This window comes from Pichia membranifaciens, assembly GCF_001661235.1.
Source record: "Pichia membranifaciens NRRL Y-2026 unplaced genomic scaffold PICMEscaffold_1, whole genome shotgun sequence".
NCBI classification, from domain to species: domain Eukaryota; kingdom Fungi; phylum Ascomycota; class Pichiomycetes; order Pichiales; family Pichiaceae; genus Pichia; species Pichia membranifaciens.
The window spans coordinates 901,931-919,955 of record NW_017566982.1 but is presented as its reverse complement, the minus strand read 5'-3'; the positions used below and the strand labels follow the sequence as shown (position 1 = coordinate 919,955).

At 49.5% G+C, this 18,025-nt stretch overlaps 8 protein-coding genes across 8 annotated transcripts; 5 read left to right on the top strand and 3 right to left on the bottom strand.

Annotated features, from left to right (window-relative positions):
- Positions 1-128: 128 nt before the first annotated feature.
- PICMEDRAFT_70348 (hypothetical protein) lies at positions 129-5,387 on the top strand (the record flags this gene model as incomplete). Its single annotated transcript, XM_019163617.1, has 2 exons — positions 129-804; positions 1,174-5,387. 2 exons carry the CDS (start codon positions 129-131, stop codon positions 5,385-5,387), a joined length of 4,890 nt encoding a protein of 1,629 aa, XP_019019845.1.
- Positions 5,388-5,672: 285 nt separating this feature from the next.
- PICMEDRAFT_9257 (hypothetical protein) lies at positions 5,673-6,431 on the top strand (the record flags this gene model as incomplete). The annotated part of the gene is made up of 1 exon (XM_019165080.1): positions 5,673-6,431. One exon carries the CDS (start codon positions 5,673-5,675, stop codon positions 6,429-6,431), a length of 759 nt encoding a protein of 252 aa, XP_019019844.1.
- Positions 6,432-6,676: 245 nt separating this feature from the next.
- Positions 6,677-8,251, bottom strand: PICMEDRAFT_70346 (hypothetical protein; the record flags this gene model as incomplete). The annotated part of the gene is made up of 1 exon (XM_019163616.1): positions 6,677-8,251. One exon carries the CDS (start codon positions 8,249-8,251, stop codon positions 6,677-6,679), a length of 1,575 nt encoding a protein of 524 aa, XP_019019843.1.
- Positions 8,252-9,114: 863 nt separating this feature from the next.
- On the bottom strand, positions 9,115-9,960 carry PICMEDRAFT_19328 (hypothetical protein; the record flags this gene model as incomplete). Its single annotated transcript, XM_019162114.1, has 1 exon — positions 9,115-9,960. A coding segment is annotated over one exon (846 nt), but the record flags the coding sequence as incomplete, so codon positions are not given.
- Positions 9,961-10,249: 289 nt separating this feature from the next.
- On the top strand, positions 10,250-13,349 carry PICMEDRAFT_14258 (hypothetical protein). The gene has a single exon (XM_019160298.1). It carries the CDS (start codon positions 10,429-10,431, stop codon positions 13,048-13,050), a length of 2,622 nt encoding a protein of 873 aa, XP_019019841.1. The 5' UTR covers positions 10,250-10,428; the 3' UTR covers positions 13,051-13,349.
- Positions 13,185-14,694, bottom strand: PICMEDRAFT_14257 (hypothetical protein). The gene has a single exon (XM_019160297.1). It carries the CDS (start codon positions 14,508-14,510, stop codon positions 13,353-13,355), a length of 1,158 nt encoding a protein of 385 aa, XP_019019840.1. The 5' UTR covers positions 14,511-14,694; the 3' UTR covers positions 13,185-13,352.
- Positions 14,695-15,005: 311 nt separating this feature from the next.
- Positions 15,006-16,233, top strand: PICMEDRAFT_14256 (hypothetical protein). Its single transcript, XM_019160296.1, has one exon. The coding sequence runs from the start codon at positions 15,097-15,099 to the stop codon at positions 16,105-16,107; it is 1,011 nt and encodes a 336-aa protein (XP_019019839.1). The 5' UTR covers positions 15,006-15,096; the 3' UTR covers positions 16,108-16,233.
- A 25-nt stretch (positions 16,234-16,258) lies between these two features.
- Positions 16,259-18,015, top strand: PICMEDRAFT_14255 (hypothetical protein). The gene has a single exon (XM_019160294.1). The coding sequence runs from the start codon at positions 16,466-16,468 to the stop codon at positions 17,933-17,935; it is 1,470 nt and encodes a 489-aa protein (XP_019019838.1). The 5' UTR covers positions 16,259-16,465; the 3' UTR covers positions 17,936-18,015.
- Positions 18,016-18,025: the final 10 nt, after the last annotated feature.

The window sequence follows — 18,025 nt, the reverse complement described above, 5'->3', positions numbered from 1 at the left end:
AGCTAATGCTGATTTTGCCGCCGATCGGCGCGAAAATCGTGTTTTCCTCCCGGGGCGTCAGATCGAGAAGCACAGCTGCCACGTAAATTCGGATCCTTGCACAGTATCAATCATCGCAAGGTTTCAGCATGACAGGATGTTTATGGATGTTTACAAAACAGGTTCCAACTGCACTCATTATACAGGCATTTAGAGCTAAAATGGCAACGACAGTGCTACCGATAACATACGACTCCACGAGCAAAAAGGTTTCTTTGGAGGACACGGTGCCCCTGAGCTCCTCCAAAGACCTGCAACTGGAAATTTCACAAGTCAACACGTTATACACGGACTTCATCAAGGCGAACTCCGAATTCCCTCCGCCACCTTCCAAAGAAGCATTCACCAAAAACCTCTCAATGATGGTGAAAAAGATGCACGAGTCTGCAACCACGCTGATGCGCCAAAGACAGTTTGCAGACGCAGCCAAGAAGTTCGATATTGCGCTCGGCCTCGCCAGTGCCAGATCCAAGTTCGAGCCATTCCAGCCTACGATGTCAGAACTCATTATTTGCTTGATGGGAAGATGCGACGCTTATACCAACGCAAACATGTTCGTAGAGGCTCTCGAAGACGCAGAAGTCTTGGTGCTACTAGGAAGCCAGATTCCGGACAACCACTTGAGACGCGGCATCTGTAACCTTAATCTGGGGGAGTTTTTGAGCGCCAAATCAGACTTTGAAAGAGGATTGGCCTTCAACCCTAAACATCCGATATTGTTGAAGCTTTTAGATATATGTCTCAAAATCATAGATGAAGAGAACGGTGACGACTGATTTTGCTCCCGTCCTACTCATGTATAGTGCTACTTTGTAGTGTTTCTTTTGCTACTAAAAATCTCTCTGACAACAGTTTTATACACGATATCTCAAGCATTTAGACCATGCTTCAGACGTATGAGCACATGATCATAATCTCATGAAAGTTCAGTCCCGGTAAGAGATAAATTTAGGTCAGGGGTCGAAAAATCTCCGAACCCGGGTTCGCTCGCACAACAAAAACATGATACGTAAAAAACAAATAAAACGTGTAGATGGTTTGAAGATCCTTTGTTGTTATCAGGATGAAGCTTTTCAAACCTTTGCTTATTGCCTTATTTCTACAAGCAGAAAATGTCTCAGTTTCTGGATATAGATGAAGCCAAAAATTATTCTCCGACTCTGGCTTTCAAGAAGCAGCAGGATAATAATTTGAGAAACCACCTATCGAATAATTCACCTCAAAGTCCAACTCCTAATCCGATACAAACTAATAGCAAAAGGAACGGAGTCGCTCATGATTCACTGAACTTTAAAATAGACTCTTTATCGTTTTCTCATGACCCCAATATACCCAAGAAAGACCTGCAACTACAGTCTCATGATAACCAATTTCAGCCCCCACATTCTCAGAGCAGTGAACATGCGCCTGAAAGAGCAGCATCTAATGATAACACAGGAGTAAATCCAGACACGTCATCAGATAGGCTTCAAACAAAAACACTGATACCCCCTGTTGCAGATTTACAAAATCTGAAATCATCTAAAACTACTGAGCCCATTTTACATGATCATGTTCAGCCTCGGAACCGGTATCCTAGTCCCACCCAAACCTCCACACACACCTTAAATTCGGGAGTTGGAAGACTAAATAGCATTCTTGATTCTACTTTCAGAAAGAAAGTTGCAATACCGACAGCCTCTAAATTCTTGCTCAGTAAGTCTAGCACTCCCGAATTGAAGGACGGAAAAGTCGCATATGATAATATTCCAAACACTGTGTCCATGGCGTCAATACCGAGAGTTAGCAAAGCGGAATCTCAATCATCACAAAATTTGGGATTCATTGATTTAACGAGTGATGATGGAAGCGATGATGATATAAACTTCACAAATGTAGCAAACATGAGGTCCTCAACAGATTTAACCCGACCCGCTGTTTTCAACCCACAAGAACAAAAACCATTTAAGTTTGACTCCAACCCCCACAATCTAGCTAGCAGTTTAAAAAGCGAACCTCTTTCTATGAAACCCAGTCAAGAAAATACTGAGGTTACAAAACCACCGTTCAATAAATTTGCTTACAATGATTCAGATGACAAATCAGAAACCGATGAAGAAGATGACATTATAATAACTGGTGTCGGTCATAATCCAACTAACGCTTTTGATGATGATGACGACGTGATTCCCCTTGAGACAAAAAATTCGTATTTTACACAAACAGTGAAAAGGGAACGTCAAGTTGAGACAGAAGAGGAGATGGCTAGAAAAAGGCAAGAAATTCTGAGAAATAAAATGAACATGATTCAAGATAACGTTAAAAAGGAAGAAATTTTTCAAAATGAGCTAGCTGAAAGAGCTAATATTCAGAAAGAAAAAGCTGAACGAGACAGAATAAACAAACTTCTTGAAAAGTACCCGCCCATCAAAGCCTTACCACTGAAATACCAGATTGAATTTCCGACTGAGACTAATTTTGTAAGTGAAGCAATGCCAATACTCCCAGACTCGATTCAAGCCTTCGAAATAACTCAAGATGGGGTAACACATTTACCACCAGAACTCAGAGTAACAAAATTCAGAGATGAAAATTTGAACGCAATGCATTCAGTTATTCACAGGCTGAATAAGTTCAGTGATTTGCACAGTAGAATGGACGCCTTCTTGAAAAAAGCAGCTGAAATGAGGAATCAAGTACAGGAAAAGGCTGTCAAAAATTCAGGTATAAAAAAGGCTGATATCAGGTATAATCAAATTCTACGGTTTCTTGATAATAAGATTAAAACATTATCCAAATATTATGGGGAGGTGGGTTCTGGAATATTCAAACTAAAGTCTTACAAAATGAAAATAATTGAAAGGTCTAGATTGCTGGAGGAGCTAAGGAAGGCATACATATTCAACGGGTTTACTCAGAGTGACATTACACATATTGGCACATATATGAAAGTTTTACCAGAACTGAATTTGGTGATAAATACAATTACCGAGATGTATAAACTCACTGGATCCTCTCCTGCCGAAACATTGAAGACTGTACGTGAGTTCTCGTTGACTTCCCAACCTATCCCACCAATTCAGATCCCAGCTCATTCTGATGCAATCGCACCTCGGATTGATAATCCACTGATACCAAACAATATGCAAGTAATTGACGTTGATAACGATGAGGAATATACAAACGGTTATGACAACATTTTTACGCAAATGGATCAATACGTGAATGGAAGAAATCCATCTTATATGCCCTTTTCAAATGTTTATGATGATAACATGAACCATCTCAACCCATATAGAACTAATTTAAATGATAGTGACGGTATTAGAAACTTAATGGAATCAATAAAAATCACCGAGTTCAAAGAAGAGGGTCTTGCTAATACTCCAAAAGAGCTATGCATTTCACTTTTAAAACATCAAAGAATAGGTGTATCTTGGATGCTTAAAATAGAAGAAGGATCCAATAAAGGCGGAATCCTTGCTGATGATATGGGTTTGGGTAAAACTATTCAAGCAATTGCACTTATCTTAGCTAATCCTTCTCAAAGGGAAGACGTTAAAACCAATTTAATTATTGGCCCAGTCTCTCTACTGCACCAATGGCAACAGGAAATTGGAATGAAAATCAAAAATGAAAATAAACTTAGCACGTACCTTTTTCATTCAACTAATAAGCTGTCTAATTTTGAAGAACTTTCACAGTACGACATAGTATTGATAAGTTATCAAACTTTGGGTTCAGAATGGAAAAAACATTATGCAAAAGAACTCGAGGACGCAAAGAAGGGTAATGCTCCAAGAGTTCGTAGACGTGATTATAAGTCTCCTTTTTTTACTGCCAACGCAATATTTCATCGCATTATCTTGGATGAAGCTCAGTTTATTAAAAATAAAAATACAATAGCATCCAAAGCTGTTGCATCGTTGAGTAGTACATACAGATGGTGCTTATCTGGAACTCCTATCCAAAACAGGATTGATGAGTTGTATCCATTGATTCGCTTTTTGGGAATTAAACCTTACAACGACTGGACAAAATTTAATCAGCAGATTGCTTTATCTGTCAAGAGCAGAAGCTCGAGTGCAAATAGAAAAATTCATGCTCTTTTAAGTGCAATTCTTTTGAGGCGTACCAAGGATAGTGAGATCGATGGTAAGCCTATTTTAACACTACCGGAAAAGCATATTATTGAAGAAAAAGTTGAGATGGAGGAGAAAGAGAAAGAGTTTTACAGCTCTCTTGAACACTCTTCCAAGAAAACCGCAGACAAGTTACTTAGATCTCAAAACAAAACTTATTCTTCGATTTTGACTTTATTGCTTCGCATGAGACAGGCGGCGGATCACCAGTACTTGGTTCGTTTGGGAGATGACGGAGATCGAGTATCGAAATTGGACAGGTTCAAAAAAGGTTTTGAAGCCGTCAAAGACTATCCTAATAATGTTATCAGAAGGATTGAAGATGAACGTGAAAATGGATTCACTTGCCTTCATTGTACGGAAGAGCTAGCAGAAGGTCAGGTTCTACTACTAAGTAAATGTGGCCACCCCTTGTGCTATGATTGCCATACCGAATACTTTGAGCAGCACTCGGAAGCGTCATGGGAAGGAGATGTGTCTGCCAAATGTATCTCATGTGGGGTTACCAATTTATCAAGCATGTCAGTGGATCTCAGAGTGTATGAATCGTATCGAGAAGGTCTCACTTGGCAAGAAATTCGTAAAAGATACCAACTTGATTCTCGGGCTTCTGACAAGAATTGGAGACTTGCCACAATAAAGAAATTTATAGAGGAAGATGGGAAACTGATGATTAGTGCCAAAGCTAACAAGACGATCGAGATAGCTGAGAATATTTTGAACAACAAACCGGGAGAGAAGGTTATTGTTTTTTCCCAGTTTGTTGGCTTTTTCGACATTCTTCAGATCACACTACGTGAAAGAAACATAGACTTTTTACAATACGACGGTTCGATGGATATGACCACCAAAAATGATTGCATCAGCGCATTTTACAAGGATCCGTCAAAAAGGGTCCTCTTACTGTCATTGAAAGCTGGTAATGTTGGTCTAACACTAACATGTGCCAATCACGTCATTATCGTGGAGCCATTCTGGAATCCATATGTGGAGAAGCAAGCACAAGACAGAGTTCACAGAATTTCGCAAACTCGAGAGGTATATGTGCACAGACTTCTAATTGCCGGAACCATCGAAGATCGAATCATGGAGTTACAAAAAGAAAAAGAAGAGCTTGTTGAAAGCGCCCTTGATCCAACAGCACGTAACAAGATAGGCAAATTGAGTAGAAGAGAGTTAGGATTTTTATTCGGTCTGAACGGTTTGGCCGAGCTAGAAGACGAGTGAGAGTAGAGTAGAGGAGAGGAAGGGTTATGTTTTGTCTGGATAGATGAATACATCTAGTTTTATGTAATTTTAGTGAGCAGTAGCTCTAAAACGAATGATACGCCAAAATCAAGCATCGCATACTTTACAGAGTGACACCGCACCGTGGGGAATTTTTCGTGGCAAGGTTTGTTTTTCGTGTTGATAGAGAAGACAATCGGGGTGAAGGTTTGTTATAGGCGTCGATCAATTGAAAAGAAGAGAATCAAACAAACCAGTCGATTGAAAGACTCATATCATAACGCCATGAGTCTATTGTACAACCAAACGAGCAAACAGATGCAGCAACTACGTCGAGACTTGAACTCTCTTCGGTCAAGTGTTACTAATGCCAAGGAGAATGAGATAGGATCATCACTGTCATTGATTGGAGCTATTTCAACTACGATTACATCTGTTGGACGACTACTTGGTGATTTTGAAGCGTACGTTTCTAACCAAACTGATAAAGAGGCGCAAGCGAAGAACCAAACAAGGCTAGACAAACTTAGAAGCGAGTATGAAGACTCGAGAGTGGAGTTTGGCGACCTACGTACCCGTAGGGAAGAGAAGGTGAGAGAAAGCGAAAGGGTTAAGAGTGAAAATGAAAGAAACAGCTTGTTTACCCAGAATATAGAAGATAGAGCAGGAATTGCCAGTGGCATCAGTGATAATCCTTACTCTATTGAGTTTCGCTCGAGCCGGAAACACGGTGCGTTGAATGAGGAAGGCAACAGTGATTCCAACGGTATGATGATGGACCAGCATATGAAACTTGATCGTAGCAATGCAAAGCTAGACGAGATTTTGGAGCTTGGACGACATGCATTTGAAGACATTGTTGAGCAGAACGAGACCATTTTGAGAGTGAAGGACAAGATGAGCCAGGGATTGACAACATTGGGAGTGAGTCGTGAGACTGTTGGCCACATTGAAAAGGTACTATGGGAAGACAAGATAATTTTCTACGTTGCCGGGTCCTTGACGTTGTTTATAATGTGGTTAATATGGAAATACCTTGGATAGTGCAGTGCTGTTGCTTCAATGAAAATTTTGGAGTAGTGTCGATTACGCCTGTCCATCCATGAAGGCCAGCCACGCACATGTTAAGATAGAAAGCATAATATAGATATATTTATACGACGTTTTAACCAAGGATCATGTTTAGTCGCATCACTATAGCTGGGAAAAAATACAGATAAACTCATAGAGATAATAAACAATCGGACATTTCGAATTGAACAAAGCAAGACGCTGCTAGAGGTCAAGTATTAGACGATTCTTCCCTCACCGGAAGCCAGAGCCACGATTGGGCTGAACTCGTCTTCTTCGAGGATTCTCTCTGGTTCCTCTTCGGTGTGGTCTGAGACCATGAAGAAGACGAGAGGAATGGCCACCACCATAGAGCCCTGTACCAAAGCCCAGGAACTTGCCAACATGCTCATGTAGGCGGTGCCGTAAGCGTCGAGTCTCCAAGCGACGGCTGCACCAGCAGATTGAATACCCTTGTAGAAGCCGGCGTAGTAGGCGGTTTTCTCACTGTCGTTAGAGAGTGCTCCCATGAGCCACAAGCAGTAACTCTGGAACATAGCGTCAAAGATACCGTAGAAAATGTAGAGGAACATTGGGCCGATGTATGCACCGTCCTTGAAGTCCATTGTTGCAATTTTGATGGTGCCGTTTGCGTCTGCAGTGACGTCGGCTCTGGTGAAACTCTTCTGAAATTTGTAACCTCCACCCCAGATGGCCATGGAAATGCAGAAAAGAAATCCCCATCCGATTCTGGCACGAACACTTCTCCTGAACCACTTGAGGTCCAAGATGGTACCCATGATAACGGCACCAAACATCTGGAAGAACCAGTAAAGCAAGGAGTTCAAGGATCTGGTTCTGATGTTAAAACGGCCAGCGTTGAACTCGTTGAACTGGTATGTGTAGAACCAGTTGGAGGCAAAGAACATAGGGAACATGATGAGGATTTTTGGCTCTTTAATCAGCAACTTGAAGGAGCCCAAAATCTCCGACTTCCAGTTAGGGAGCGCCTTGTCGACGACTCTGGTGCCGTCGTCTCTCCAGACTTTTTCCTTTGGCAACATGAAGAAGGCGATGACACTACCGCAGCCCATAAGGACCATGAAAGCGATGTAGGTGCCGTCCTTGACGGTGGAGGAGTCGGAGTGCATGTTGTTGGCCAAGGGGATGATTGCACCGATGACGGCGCCGAGGTTGAAGATGACCCAGAAGATCATGATTCCCCTGCCCTTTTTCTCTTCAGTTGGGTAGGACATGATGATGGAGCCCTGGGCAGCCCAGAGGCAGGCGCCGCAGAGACCGAGATATGCGCCGGCAAAGATGACGAAGCCGGCGTTCTGGTTGTGGTTGTAGCTCAAAAGAGAGCCTGCGTAGATGAGGTAGCCCGTTCCGCCAAACATCAAGCAGTAGCGTGGGCCCATCAAGTTGCAGAAGGTTCCGGCAAAGAAGCCGAGACCGGCAAAGGTACAGTAGAGAGCGACGGTGGAGTTGTCCTGCGTCTTGACTCCGTCGGGTCCGCTGATGGACGCCCCGATACCGGTCAAGGCGTTGTACATGCCCGGCGTCATGAACACGACGAAGGCAAGCATCACGATCTGGATCGTCGCGTTCGAGTAGGCCGGCAAGAAGGGCACGTATCTCTTGTCGTAGAACTTGCCGCTGCTCTCGATCTCGCTGGGGGTGTAGTGTTTCACCTCCTGCAGCGTCGTGGCGCCGGCTCCGCCGGCATCCTTCTCGAGGGCCACGTCGAACGAGTTCGACGAGCCCTTGCTCACGTTCACCTGGAGGGTGGTCGACTTTTCCTGTTCAGACATGGTGCTGCTGGGTATATCTAGGGACCGCTGTCTGTGCAGAGGGGAAAAGGACACGGACTGTTCTCTCAAGCCTGTGTCTGTGGAGGCTGCGGACGGCGGACGGCACTTGCTCTTTATACACCACACCCGGCCCCTGTCTGTGCCATAACCCCGGTGGGTGTTCTCTCAGACAGCCCTCCCATGTTCGTGCTGACGGCGACGATGGCCTTATCTGCGAGGACGCCTTTCTTATCGTGTGCGGGGCCTTATCAACGGTGCCGTTTGGCAGCTCAATGCTACACTAGACTGCCACCCCCGGCGAGCGTTCCGTCGGATGCGACATTACGCGGGTGCAAAAGGCCAAGCATGTGCCCAGGACAGCGATGGGATGAGACAGCGGATGAATGGGGATGAGACATGGTGTCACGAGCCAATGCGATGGGGCCCCTCATGTAGCACCCCGGCCGGCCCCTGGTACGCCTGGACAGAAAGACCGCCCCGGCTGTCTGTGTGTCGGGGGCTAGAGTTACACTGGCGAGGCCGGTGCAACATGCGGGGCCGCAAAATGCAACACTGGAGAGGATGCCGTCGTGGCCGTCGCAGGGAAGTCGACTGTGTTGCTGTTGCGTTTGCTGGCTGCCTGTGCTGCTGGGTTGTAACAGCGACGGCGGGGTGGCAGCTGGGTGACAGCTGGGTCGCAGCGGAGGTGGTAGCGGACAGGCGGCAGGTGCCGTGTGGCTGCTGCAGGACGGGTGCAGTGCAGGCTCGCAGAAGGCCGTGCAGGGGTTGGGGTAGCGGTTGTAGTAGTAGTTGTAGGGGTAGGGTAGGTGCGATAGATGCTACACGGGACGGTGCCCCCAGTCCGCGAGGATCGGGGCAAACACCTGTGGCAAGGTGTGGGCGCAGTCGCCGGCAAACTGCCATACGGGGGTCGCCGGGGCCATGCGGTCGATCTCCGGGTCCCGGACGGTGTTGAAGACGGCGATGCGGGCGCCCTGGTTCCTCACGAGGTCGAGGTAGGCGGCGGTGGGCCAGACGCTGTGGGACGTGCCGACGACGAGGAGCACGTCGACACGGTGGTCGACGATGAATTCGTCTGCCCGGTCGAGGAGCTGCAGCGGCAGCGCCTCGCCGAACCAGAGCACGCCCGGCCGGAGTAGAGACGTGCAGAGCGGGCACGTCGGGAGCTGGGCGAGCTCCGTGACGGCGGGGAGTGGCGTCGTGGCGGCGGGGTCGCCGTTGCCGCTGTCGTCGTCGTCGGCGGCGGCGGGGTCGCCAGCGTACTTCGAGACGTCGAGCGCCGGCGTCAACGGGTCCTTGCGGGACACGCTGCGGTAGCTGCAGAGGAAGCTGGTGCAGCGGAGCTCGAAGAGCGAGCCGTGGAACTCGAGCAGCTGCTCCGCAGCGTGGCCCGCCCGCTGGTGGAGGCCGTCCGTGTTCTGCGTGATCGTGAGGAAGTCCACGTGCTCGGACAGCCGGCTCAACGTCGCAAGCAGCCTGTGGCCGCCGTTGGGCGTCGCCGCCAGCGCCCGGTGCCGCCGGTACGCGTAGAACATCCACACGAGCGCCGGGTTCGTCTCGAAGGCGTCCGGCGTCGCAAGATCGATCGCCGTGTAGTTGCGCCACGCCACAGCACCCACATCCCTGCCGTCTCCGTCGTCCTCGTCCCCTCCCCCGTACGGCCGGAGCCCAGACGCCGCCGAAAGCCCCGACCCAACCAACGCCAACACCGTGATCCGCCCGTCCCCGCGGGTCTTCTCTCTGAAAAACTCCCTGAACGAGTCTGCGTCATCCATGTGGCACCAGATGCCTCTTCAATGCCCTTTCGCCCCTCCCCTCTCGCCAACAGCCCTCTTCTTCCCCTCCGCCTTCCTCCTCTAGCCCGTCCATCGCTTCTTCAACAGATCCGGGAAACATGTTGGCGGCTGACGTAAGCATATCTGGCGCGGTTTCTGTCGCGCCATCCTCTTTTTCTCGCCCTCTTTTTTCTTGCCACCGGCGAGAAAACGAGGGGAGAGAATGGGTGAGAAAGAGAAAGAAAGAGCACAACAACGCAGCAGCTGAGCACGTTCGTGTCGTGAAAAGGAAACAGAGCTTGTTTCGTCAGACAAGCCAGTTTCGGAAACTAGTGTCCGTGCGTCTATTTGCGTGTCTGCGTGTGTGTGTCTGCCCTGTCTGCCCGCGTGCCTGAGCAACCAATGGTGTCGAAGACCATCACAGAGAAGGAGAAGGTGTACATGAACGACAAGTTCTTCCACTTTCTTGATGAAATCTACAACTTGAAGGACGCCAGCGGGAACGAGTTTTCCTACGCCTTCCACGCGTTGCCCCTCCGGGCAAACATCGAGTACTACAAGGTCATCAAGGTGCCGATGTCGTACTCCAAAATCAAAATGGCCTCCAAACACAAACGCTACACCCATCCGCAGGCGTTCATCAACGACCTGGTGCAGATTTCTTGGAACGCCCGTTTCTTCAACGAAGAGACCTCCGACTACTACAAGTTTGCCATGATCTTGGACAGCTTCATCCGCGAGACCGTTATCCCAACGCTCGTCGGCGACAAGAACATCTACAAGCACGACGAGATCTTCTACCCAAACCTCGGCCCTCTTCCGAACGAGCCCCAGAGCAACGCAGGCAACGCAAGCAACGCCAAGGAAGCAGCCAAAAATGCTTCCGCTACTGGTGCTTCCTCCGCCACAGCTGCTGCCGCCTCCACGAATGCAGCATCCACTCCCGCTGCAGAGGACGAGGAGGACGAGGAGTACAAGGAAGAAGAGGTGAAGCAGGAAGAACGCCGCTACACCCATGAACCAGAGACGGACTATAGGGCCATAACGAACCAGTCGTACAACCCAAATACATACGTCGCCACCATTGAAGACACAGGAAAGTCACACATATACACGCCACCAAAACCCATCACAAACCCGTCGCCAAACAGGCAGGTTTTAGAACAGTGGGTCAAGCGTGGAAGACCGCCAATCGTCGACAAGCCCCACGAGCAAAGAATCAAGTCCATCATGAGAGGCCTCAAGAAGATAAAGGTTGGAAACAAGACAATAGTGTCCTTTTGGGACAAGTTGCCAAGCCAGCAGGAACACCCAGACTATTTGCGGATCGTTAAGGATCCAATCTCCATGTTGGACATTAAGAGCTTGATCAAGCAGAGATACTACAAGACAGTGGATGCCTACGTTTCGGACGTGTTCAAGCTTATCAACAACAACAGAAATTACTTTGTTCATGACGAGTTCATCAAAAACAACTTGAACATCTTGGAAACAAACATATCGAGGTTATACCAAATAGAGATGTCCAAGCCGGACGTCGAATACATGTCTGGTCAGCAGACCAGTAGATTCCCACTATCTCAAGTGGTATTCAATAATAGAACTTACAAGGTCGGTAACTGGGTTTTAATCGCCAATCCCAACGATTCAATGCGTCCGACAGTGGGTCAGATCTTCAGGTTATGGCAGCAGGAAGATGGTGAGATGTGCATGAACGTGTGTTGGTACTACCGCCCAGAATGGACTGTTCACAGAGTTGATAGGTTGTTTCTCGACAACGAGGTCGTCAAGACTGGTCAGTATAGAGACCACCTTGTTTCAGAGATCCTTGGTCCATGTTATGTTGCCTACTTCACAAGATGGCTAAAGGGAGACCCAGGTATCCCCTTTGAAGGCCCACTTTTTGTGTGTGAGTTCCGATATAACGATAGGGAAAACACTTTTGCGAAAATTAGAACGTGGAAGGCGTGTTTACCTGATGAAGTTCGACATCTCGAGGACCCTATCAAACCGTTAACCTCCAATAGAGTCTTGAAGAAGTATCCATCTCCTATTAAAAACCTTTTGGCACCAGGTTCGACACCAAATAGTCCAATTCCACAACCAATTATCTTAAACCTGAACTCTCCTCCTCTGGTTGGTGCGGTATATGTGCCAAGACCAAACGATGAAGTTGATCTTCACTATTTTGACGGTACCTTATCTGAATCACAGTGTAAGAGTTATGTTCCACCAACCACTAACATTCGTATCCCATCTTCAGCATTGATTGATAATTACAATAGTGGCGATGGTCACGAATCCACTCCTGAAACACAATTAGGAGGCGACTTCAATGGAAATGGAATGGGTATCATGGGTCATGGCCATAACTATAATGGGAACCACAACAGTCTAAATAACGGTATCAACAGCAACAATCCAGTCAACAAACTTATGGGCAACCCATCGTTCATGACTATTCCTGCCAACCCAATGGCCGGTAGTTTAAAAAGAACAAACAATTCAATGTCCAGCATGACTTCGTTCAAGGCATACACCAAACCAACAATGAATTTAAATGTGTCTCATGTGTATCCTGGATCTCATAAAATTATTAAATCGCCATACAATTTGGGCACTTACTCGTTTTCACAATATCATTCGCCATCTCCTTCATTCACGTATGTTAGGTATAACGGACAAGAGGAGAATTTGCAAGAAATGGTGAAGGCCTCATATGCCGGGGTCGACAGGCACAATTTTGAACGGATCAACAACATTGTAAAACAGCAGCAGCACAATATGGGATCTTTCAATGACGCGTTGGCTGGCGGTAGCCCGCTTGCAGGAAATCCAGGTAAAAGCGGGAACGTCGATAAGCATGCGTTGCTTTGGTTCAGAGGTCCACCGTTGAAGATTGTAGACCGGATTTTGGGAGACGAAGTTTACGATAGTAGGAAAGGATCCATCGGCGTGAAGAGAATTAGATGTGGCCATAGTGCTGAATACATTGCTTGGAAGATGAAGAAGCAGAAGCAATGAAGTGGTGTTACGATCTTTTCTTGATGTTTTTATAGTTGTTGTATTACAGTGTATATGTAGTTTTAAGTTTTTTTTTTAAAAGAAAAAAAAAGAAAAATTGAAAGCTTTTTTTTAAGTTAAGGGTATCTTTGTTGGTGATTATAAACTACTATAACAGTGTTACTTGAAGGAGAGGATTGTAGAAAATAGAATCAAGTAAAGAAAGTAAAAGAAAGTAAATGAACGCGTTGGATAATAAATGAATATCCATATACAGAGAAAAACAACTAAATGTAATTTATGATGATGCAAATTCTAACAGTTTAATCGAACAGTCCCCAGTATTGTTCGACACCGTAAGCACCAGGTTGCTTCCATGGATCGTTGAAAGTTGTAAAGAAGATGACACTCTCACCGACTGCTTCTGCTATACTCTTGACAGCAGCCAACTGTTGTGAGGTTCCTGGGACACCTTGGGAGCCGAAAGTGCTACCTTGGGTTGGCCAACCTGTTTCGCAAATCAGAACGTCCTTGTTGCATAAGGACTTCATGGAGGAAACAGAGTTCTGAATGAAGCTACCGGAGTCTTCAGGAGCGGTGTTACCGTTCCAGAAAGCGTGTTGGTTGACGGCAGCAAAGTCTGAAGCTTCACAAAGAGAAGGGTTGGATTGGTAGGCTGGAACAGTGTCAACAGTGACGACTTTACCATTAAAGCCCTTGGAAGATAGCAAGGAACGTCCCTTGGAGACAGCAGAGACAACGGTTCCGGCATCATATGCACCGGAGTTGACCCATTCGTTACCGACAGCGACTGCGTAGATGGCGTCCCAACCACGAGAGGAGGACGTCACTTGTTCTGCCAAGGTCTGAACATCTGTTTCTAACGATTCCATGTAGTAAAGACCTGCAAAAATTTGTTGGTTGGAGCCCATGCTGGACAGCATGGCCGAAACGACCGAACAGTCTGGGGCGTAGATTCTGATCACGCTGAAGGAGGACAGAGTGGCCATGTCGGCCTGGATCTCCGAAGATGACTTGCATGCTCCGTTGTTGCTGTATGGAGAATACGTGATTCCCTTACCTTGTTGGGCGTAAGATCCGACAGATCCATCGCCCGGGCTAGGGGCCGAAGAAGAAGAAGGAGCTGACGAGGATTGAGCAGTAGTGGCTGAGGATGCACCCTGGTACCCGTTGTTTCCTGCAGGAGCCGCTGAACTGTAGACGGGACCGTATGATGCTGAGCTGGAGGCTGCTTGTGGCTGATACTGGTATTCGTTGAAGGCGGAGGACGAAGGGGCTGCAGCAGGATCGGAGGAGGACTGTTCGTAGAAGTTCTGGTTTTGCTGCACGGTGACGGTGACGACATCTGCGTCAGCGTCTCTCTTAGCGTGTCTGAAGTGCTTGTGGTGCTCGAAAGGAGCAGCCAAAGTGAGAGAAAGCAACGACAGTATGGAAACGACGGTGGTTTGTTTCAAAAGCATTTTCTAGCAAGGTTTGTGCTTGTGCGAGTGAGTGTGGATCGATGGAAGCGTACGCGTCAAAGGAAGGCAGGAGAAGAACTGAAGAACAAATGCGGGGTGCTTGACTGCACGACTAAGTGAGTGGTAGAAGGGTAGAAGGGTACGTGGGTACGTGGGTATCTGACTGCTTGGGGCCAGAGGAAGCAGAAAACGCACTACAATGGGGTCCAACACCACCCACAACTCGCCCAAGCTTGGGAGCATGGTGGTATATATACTGCGGGACCCTAGATCGGCCCCAGACATCTACTGCAATAACGTTTGAAAGGCAGCAGGCTTAGAACGAGGCCTGTTTCATGGTGTCGCCATTGTTGCAACGCCGAGCGCGTTTGTTGACAGAAAAGGGGAAGAAAAAGGGCCGACACGGGCGAAAAGAAACGACAGCGCGTCGAGGAAAAGGAGGCCGGAAAGGGGAGAAAGGGGGGTCGGGGCCAGCGGAGAGGCCGAGGCGTGTTTCAGACGTGCTAGGGAGGCCAAAGGTGGGGATCTGCTATTCAGTGAGCCCCTGGGAGGACTAAAGACCAAAGAAGGTAAGCTTATGACGACGATGCTGCAAGGTTGCCGACAAATGCTGGCGCTTGCTACACGGGCCCGCACGGGTGTGTTTGCTGCTGGCTGGAGACGGTATGTGAGCAGATACGACGGGACGCCGGGGTCGTTGGGCCACTCGGACCTGGGCGAGGCGGCACTGGACAGCAAGATCGAGACGGTGGAGCTGGTGTTCGACAAACACGTTCCGCCGGCGAACCTGCCGGCGCCGTTGGCGCCGCTGCCGCCGATTGTGTTCCTGCACGGGCTCTTTGGCTCGAGAGCGAACAACCGGTCGGTGTCGAGACAGCTGGCGAAGCGTCTCAACACGGACGTGTACTGTCTGGACCTGCGCAACCACGGCGACTCGCCGCACAACGCCCGCCACGACTACCCGGCGATGGCGGCGGACGTGGAGCGGTTCATCGCGGCGCAGGGTCTGCAGCGGCCGGTGCTCGTCGGACACTCGATGGGCGCCAAGTGCGCCATGGCGGTGACGCTGCGGCGGCCCGAGCTGTGTGCCGGCCTCGTGGCCGTCGACAACGCCCCCGTGAACTTCACCGGCGGGGCGACGGGCTTCAGCAAGTTCGGGCAGTACATCCGGCAGCTGCAGAAGATCGAGCGGGACCGCACCCACATGCACACCATGAAGGACTGCGACCGCGTGCTTGCGGAGGTCGAGGACAAGCTCCCTGTGCGCCAGTTTCTCGAGACCAACCTCAAGAAGCGGGCCGGCGGCCACGCCGGCTACTACTCCCGCGTGCCGCTCGACATCATGGCTGCCCAGATCGACAACGTCAGCTCCTGGCCCTTCAACAGCGACAAGACCCGCTGGAACGGGCCCACCCTAGTTGTCCGTGGGCTCAAGAGCGCCTACGTCGCCGACGAGTTCCTGCACGCCGTCGCTCTCTTCTTCCCACGCTTCACCGCCGTGGACATCGATGCCGGCCACTGGCTCATCAGCGAGAAGCCCAAGGAGTTCATGGACTGCGTCGCCCGCTGGATCGACACCACCTTCGAGGACCCGTAGACGCCTCCGGCTTCCCTCCGGCCCCTATCTAATGGACTTTAATGTAGCCAAGCACACATCTTCTACCCATTAGTTGCCCGATTCGGCAGCGCTTGTTTTCCGATTCATGTTGCGGTCGATCGGCCCCGTCCGCCTTTTTTCTCTATGCCCACTCCGGGCCGTCTGGCGCCGCCGCCGCCGGCCGTGTCGCGCCCGCATCTGTGAGGAGAGCGGGAGCGCGGGAGGCAGGAGGGCAGGTGGTGAAGAGTAGAAGGAGGAGCCGGACTCCCTGCTCAGCTGAGCTCAGCTGAAGGAGAGTTGTGGTGTCAGTGTCAGAGAGTGTTTCCCTCTGCAGCACAAGCAAGCGTAAGACACGACAATGCTCAGACACACACAAACCAGACTCTTTTCCTCTGCGGCCAGACTACTCTCGGCCACCAAAAAGCACGACGTTGTTGTGATTGGTGGTGGACCAGGTGGTTACGTTGCCGCCATCAGAGCCGCCCAGCTCGGGCTTGACGCTGCGTGCGTCGAGAAGAGAGGCTCTCTCGGAGGCACCTGTCTTAACGTCGGGTGCATTCCTTCGAAGGCGTTGTTGAACAACTCACACCTGTACCACGAGATCAAGACGGAGTCGTCCAAGAGAGGTATCGACATCGAGGGCGAGGTGAAGCCTAACTTGGCGAACTTGATGAAGGCCAAGGACAGCGCGGTGAAGCAGTTGACGGGCGGTATCGAGATGCTCTTCAAGAAGAACGGCGTCACGTACTACAAGGGTACCGGGTCGTTTGTCGACGAGCACAACGTGAAGGTCGACCCGATCGAGGGCGGCGAGGAGGCCACTCTCGAGGCGAAGAACATCATCATCGCCACCGGGTCCGAGCCTACTCCGTTCCCGGGCATTGAGATCGACCAGGAGAGAATCGTCGACTCCACCGGGGCGCTCTCGCTCAAAGAGATCCCAAAGAAAATGGCCATCATCGGCGGTGGTATCATCGGTCTCGAGATGGGTTCCGTGTGGTCCAGACTGGGTGCCGAGGTGACCATCTTGGAGTTCCAGACCGCCATCGGCGGTGCCGGCATGGACGCCGAGGTCGCCAAGGCGACCCAGAAGTTCTTGAAGAAGCAGGGCCTGAAGTTCCAGTTGGGCGCCAAGGTCAACAAGGCCACCAGAAACGGCGACGAGGTGGACATTGAGTTCGAGGACGCCAAGACCGGCGAGGTCCAGACCATCAAGTCCGACGTCTTGTTGGTTGCCGTCGGCAGAAGACCATACTCCGCCGGCCTGAACGCCGAGGCCATTGGCTTGGAGTTCGACAAGAAGAAGAGAGTCGTCATCGACTCCGAGTACAAGACCAAGTACCCACACATCCAGTGTATCGGTGACGTCACCTTCGGCGCCATGTTGGCCCACAAGGCCGAGGAGGAGGGCATTGCCGCCGCCGAGTACATCAAGCTCGGCCACGGCCACGTCAACTACGGCAACATCCCGGCCGTCATGTACAGCCACCCAGAGGTTGCCTGGACCGGTAAGAACGAGGAGGAGCTAAAGGCTGCCGGCATCAAGTACAAGACCGGCAAATTCCCATTTGTCGCCAACTCCAGAGCCAAGACAAACATGGACACCGAGGGCTTTGTCAAGTTCATTGCCGACGCAGAGACCCAGAGAGTCCTAGGTGTCCACATCATTGGGCCTAACGCCGGTGAGATGATCGCCGAGGCCGGCTTGGCCATCGAATACGGCGCCTCGTGCGAAGACATCTACAGAACGTGCCACGCCCACCCAACCTTGTCCGAGGCGTTCAAGGAGGCCGCCATGACCGTCTTCGACAAGCCTATCAACTACTAACCCTGTCTCTTTCACCCATTCTTTCGTATCGACCGTATAAGCACCCCCACCCCATCCTATATACACGTATACTCCGAAAACACTTATTTA

Bases quoted from the DNA above. Each gene is read 5' to 3' on its own strand.
- PICMEDRAFT_14258 (XM_019160298.1), top strand. From the start codon at position 10,429: ATGGTGTCGAAGACCATCACAGAGAAGGAGAAGGTGTACATGAACGAC.
- PICMEDRAFT_14257 (XM_019160297.1), bottom strand. From the start codon at position 14,510: ATGCTTTTGAAACAAACCACCGTCGTTTCCATACTGTCGTTGCTTTCT.
- PICMEDRAFT_14256 (XM_019160296.1), top strand. From the start codon at position 15,097: ATGCTGCAAGGTTGCCGACAAATGCTGGCGCTTGCTACACGGGCCCGC.
- PICMEDRAFT_14255 (XM_019160294.1), top strand. From the start codon at position 16,466: ATGCTCAGACACACACAAACCAGACTCTTTTCCTCTGCGGCCAGACTA.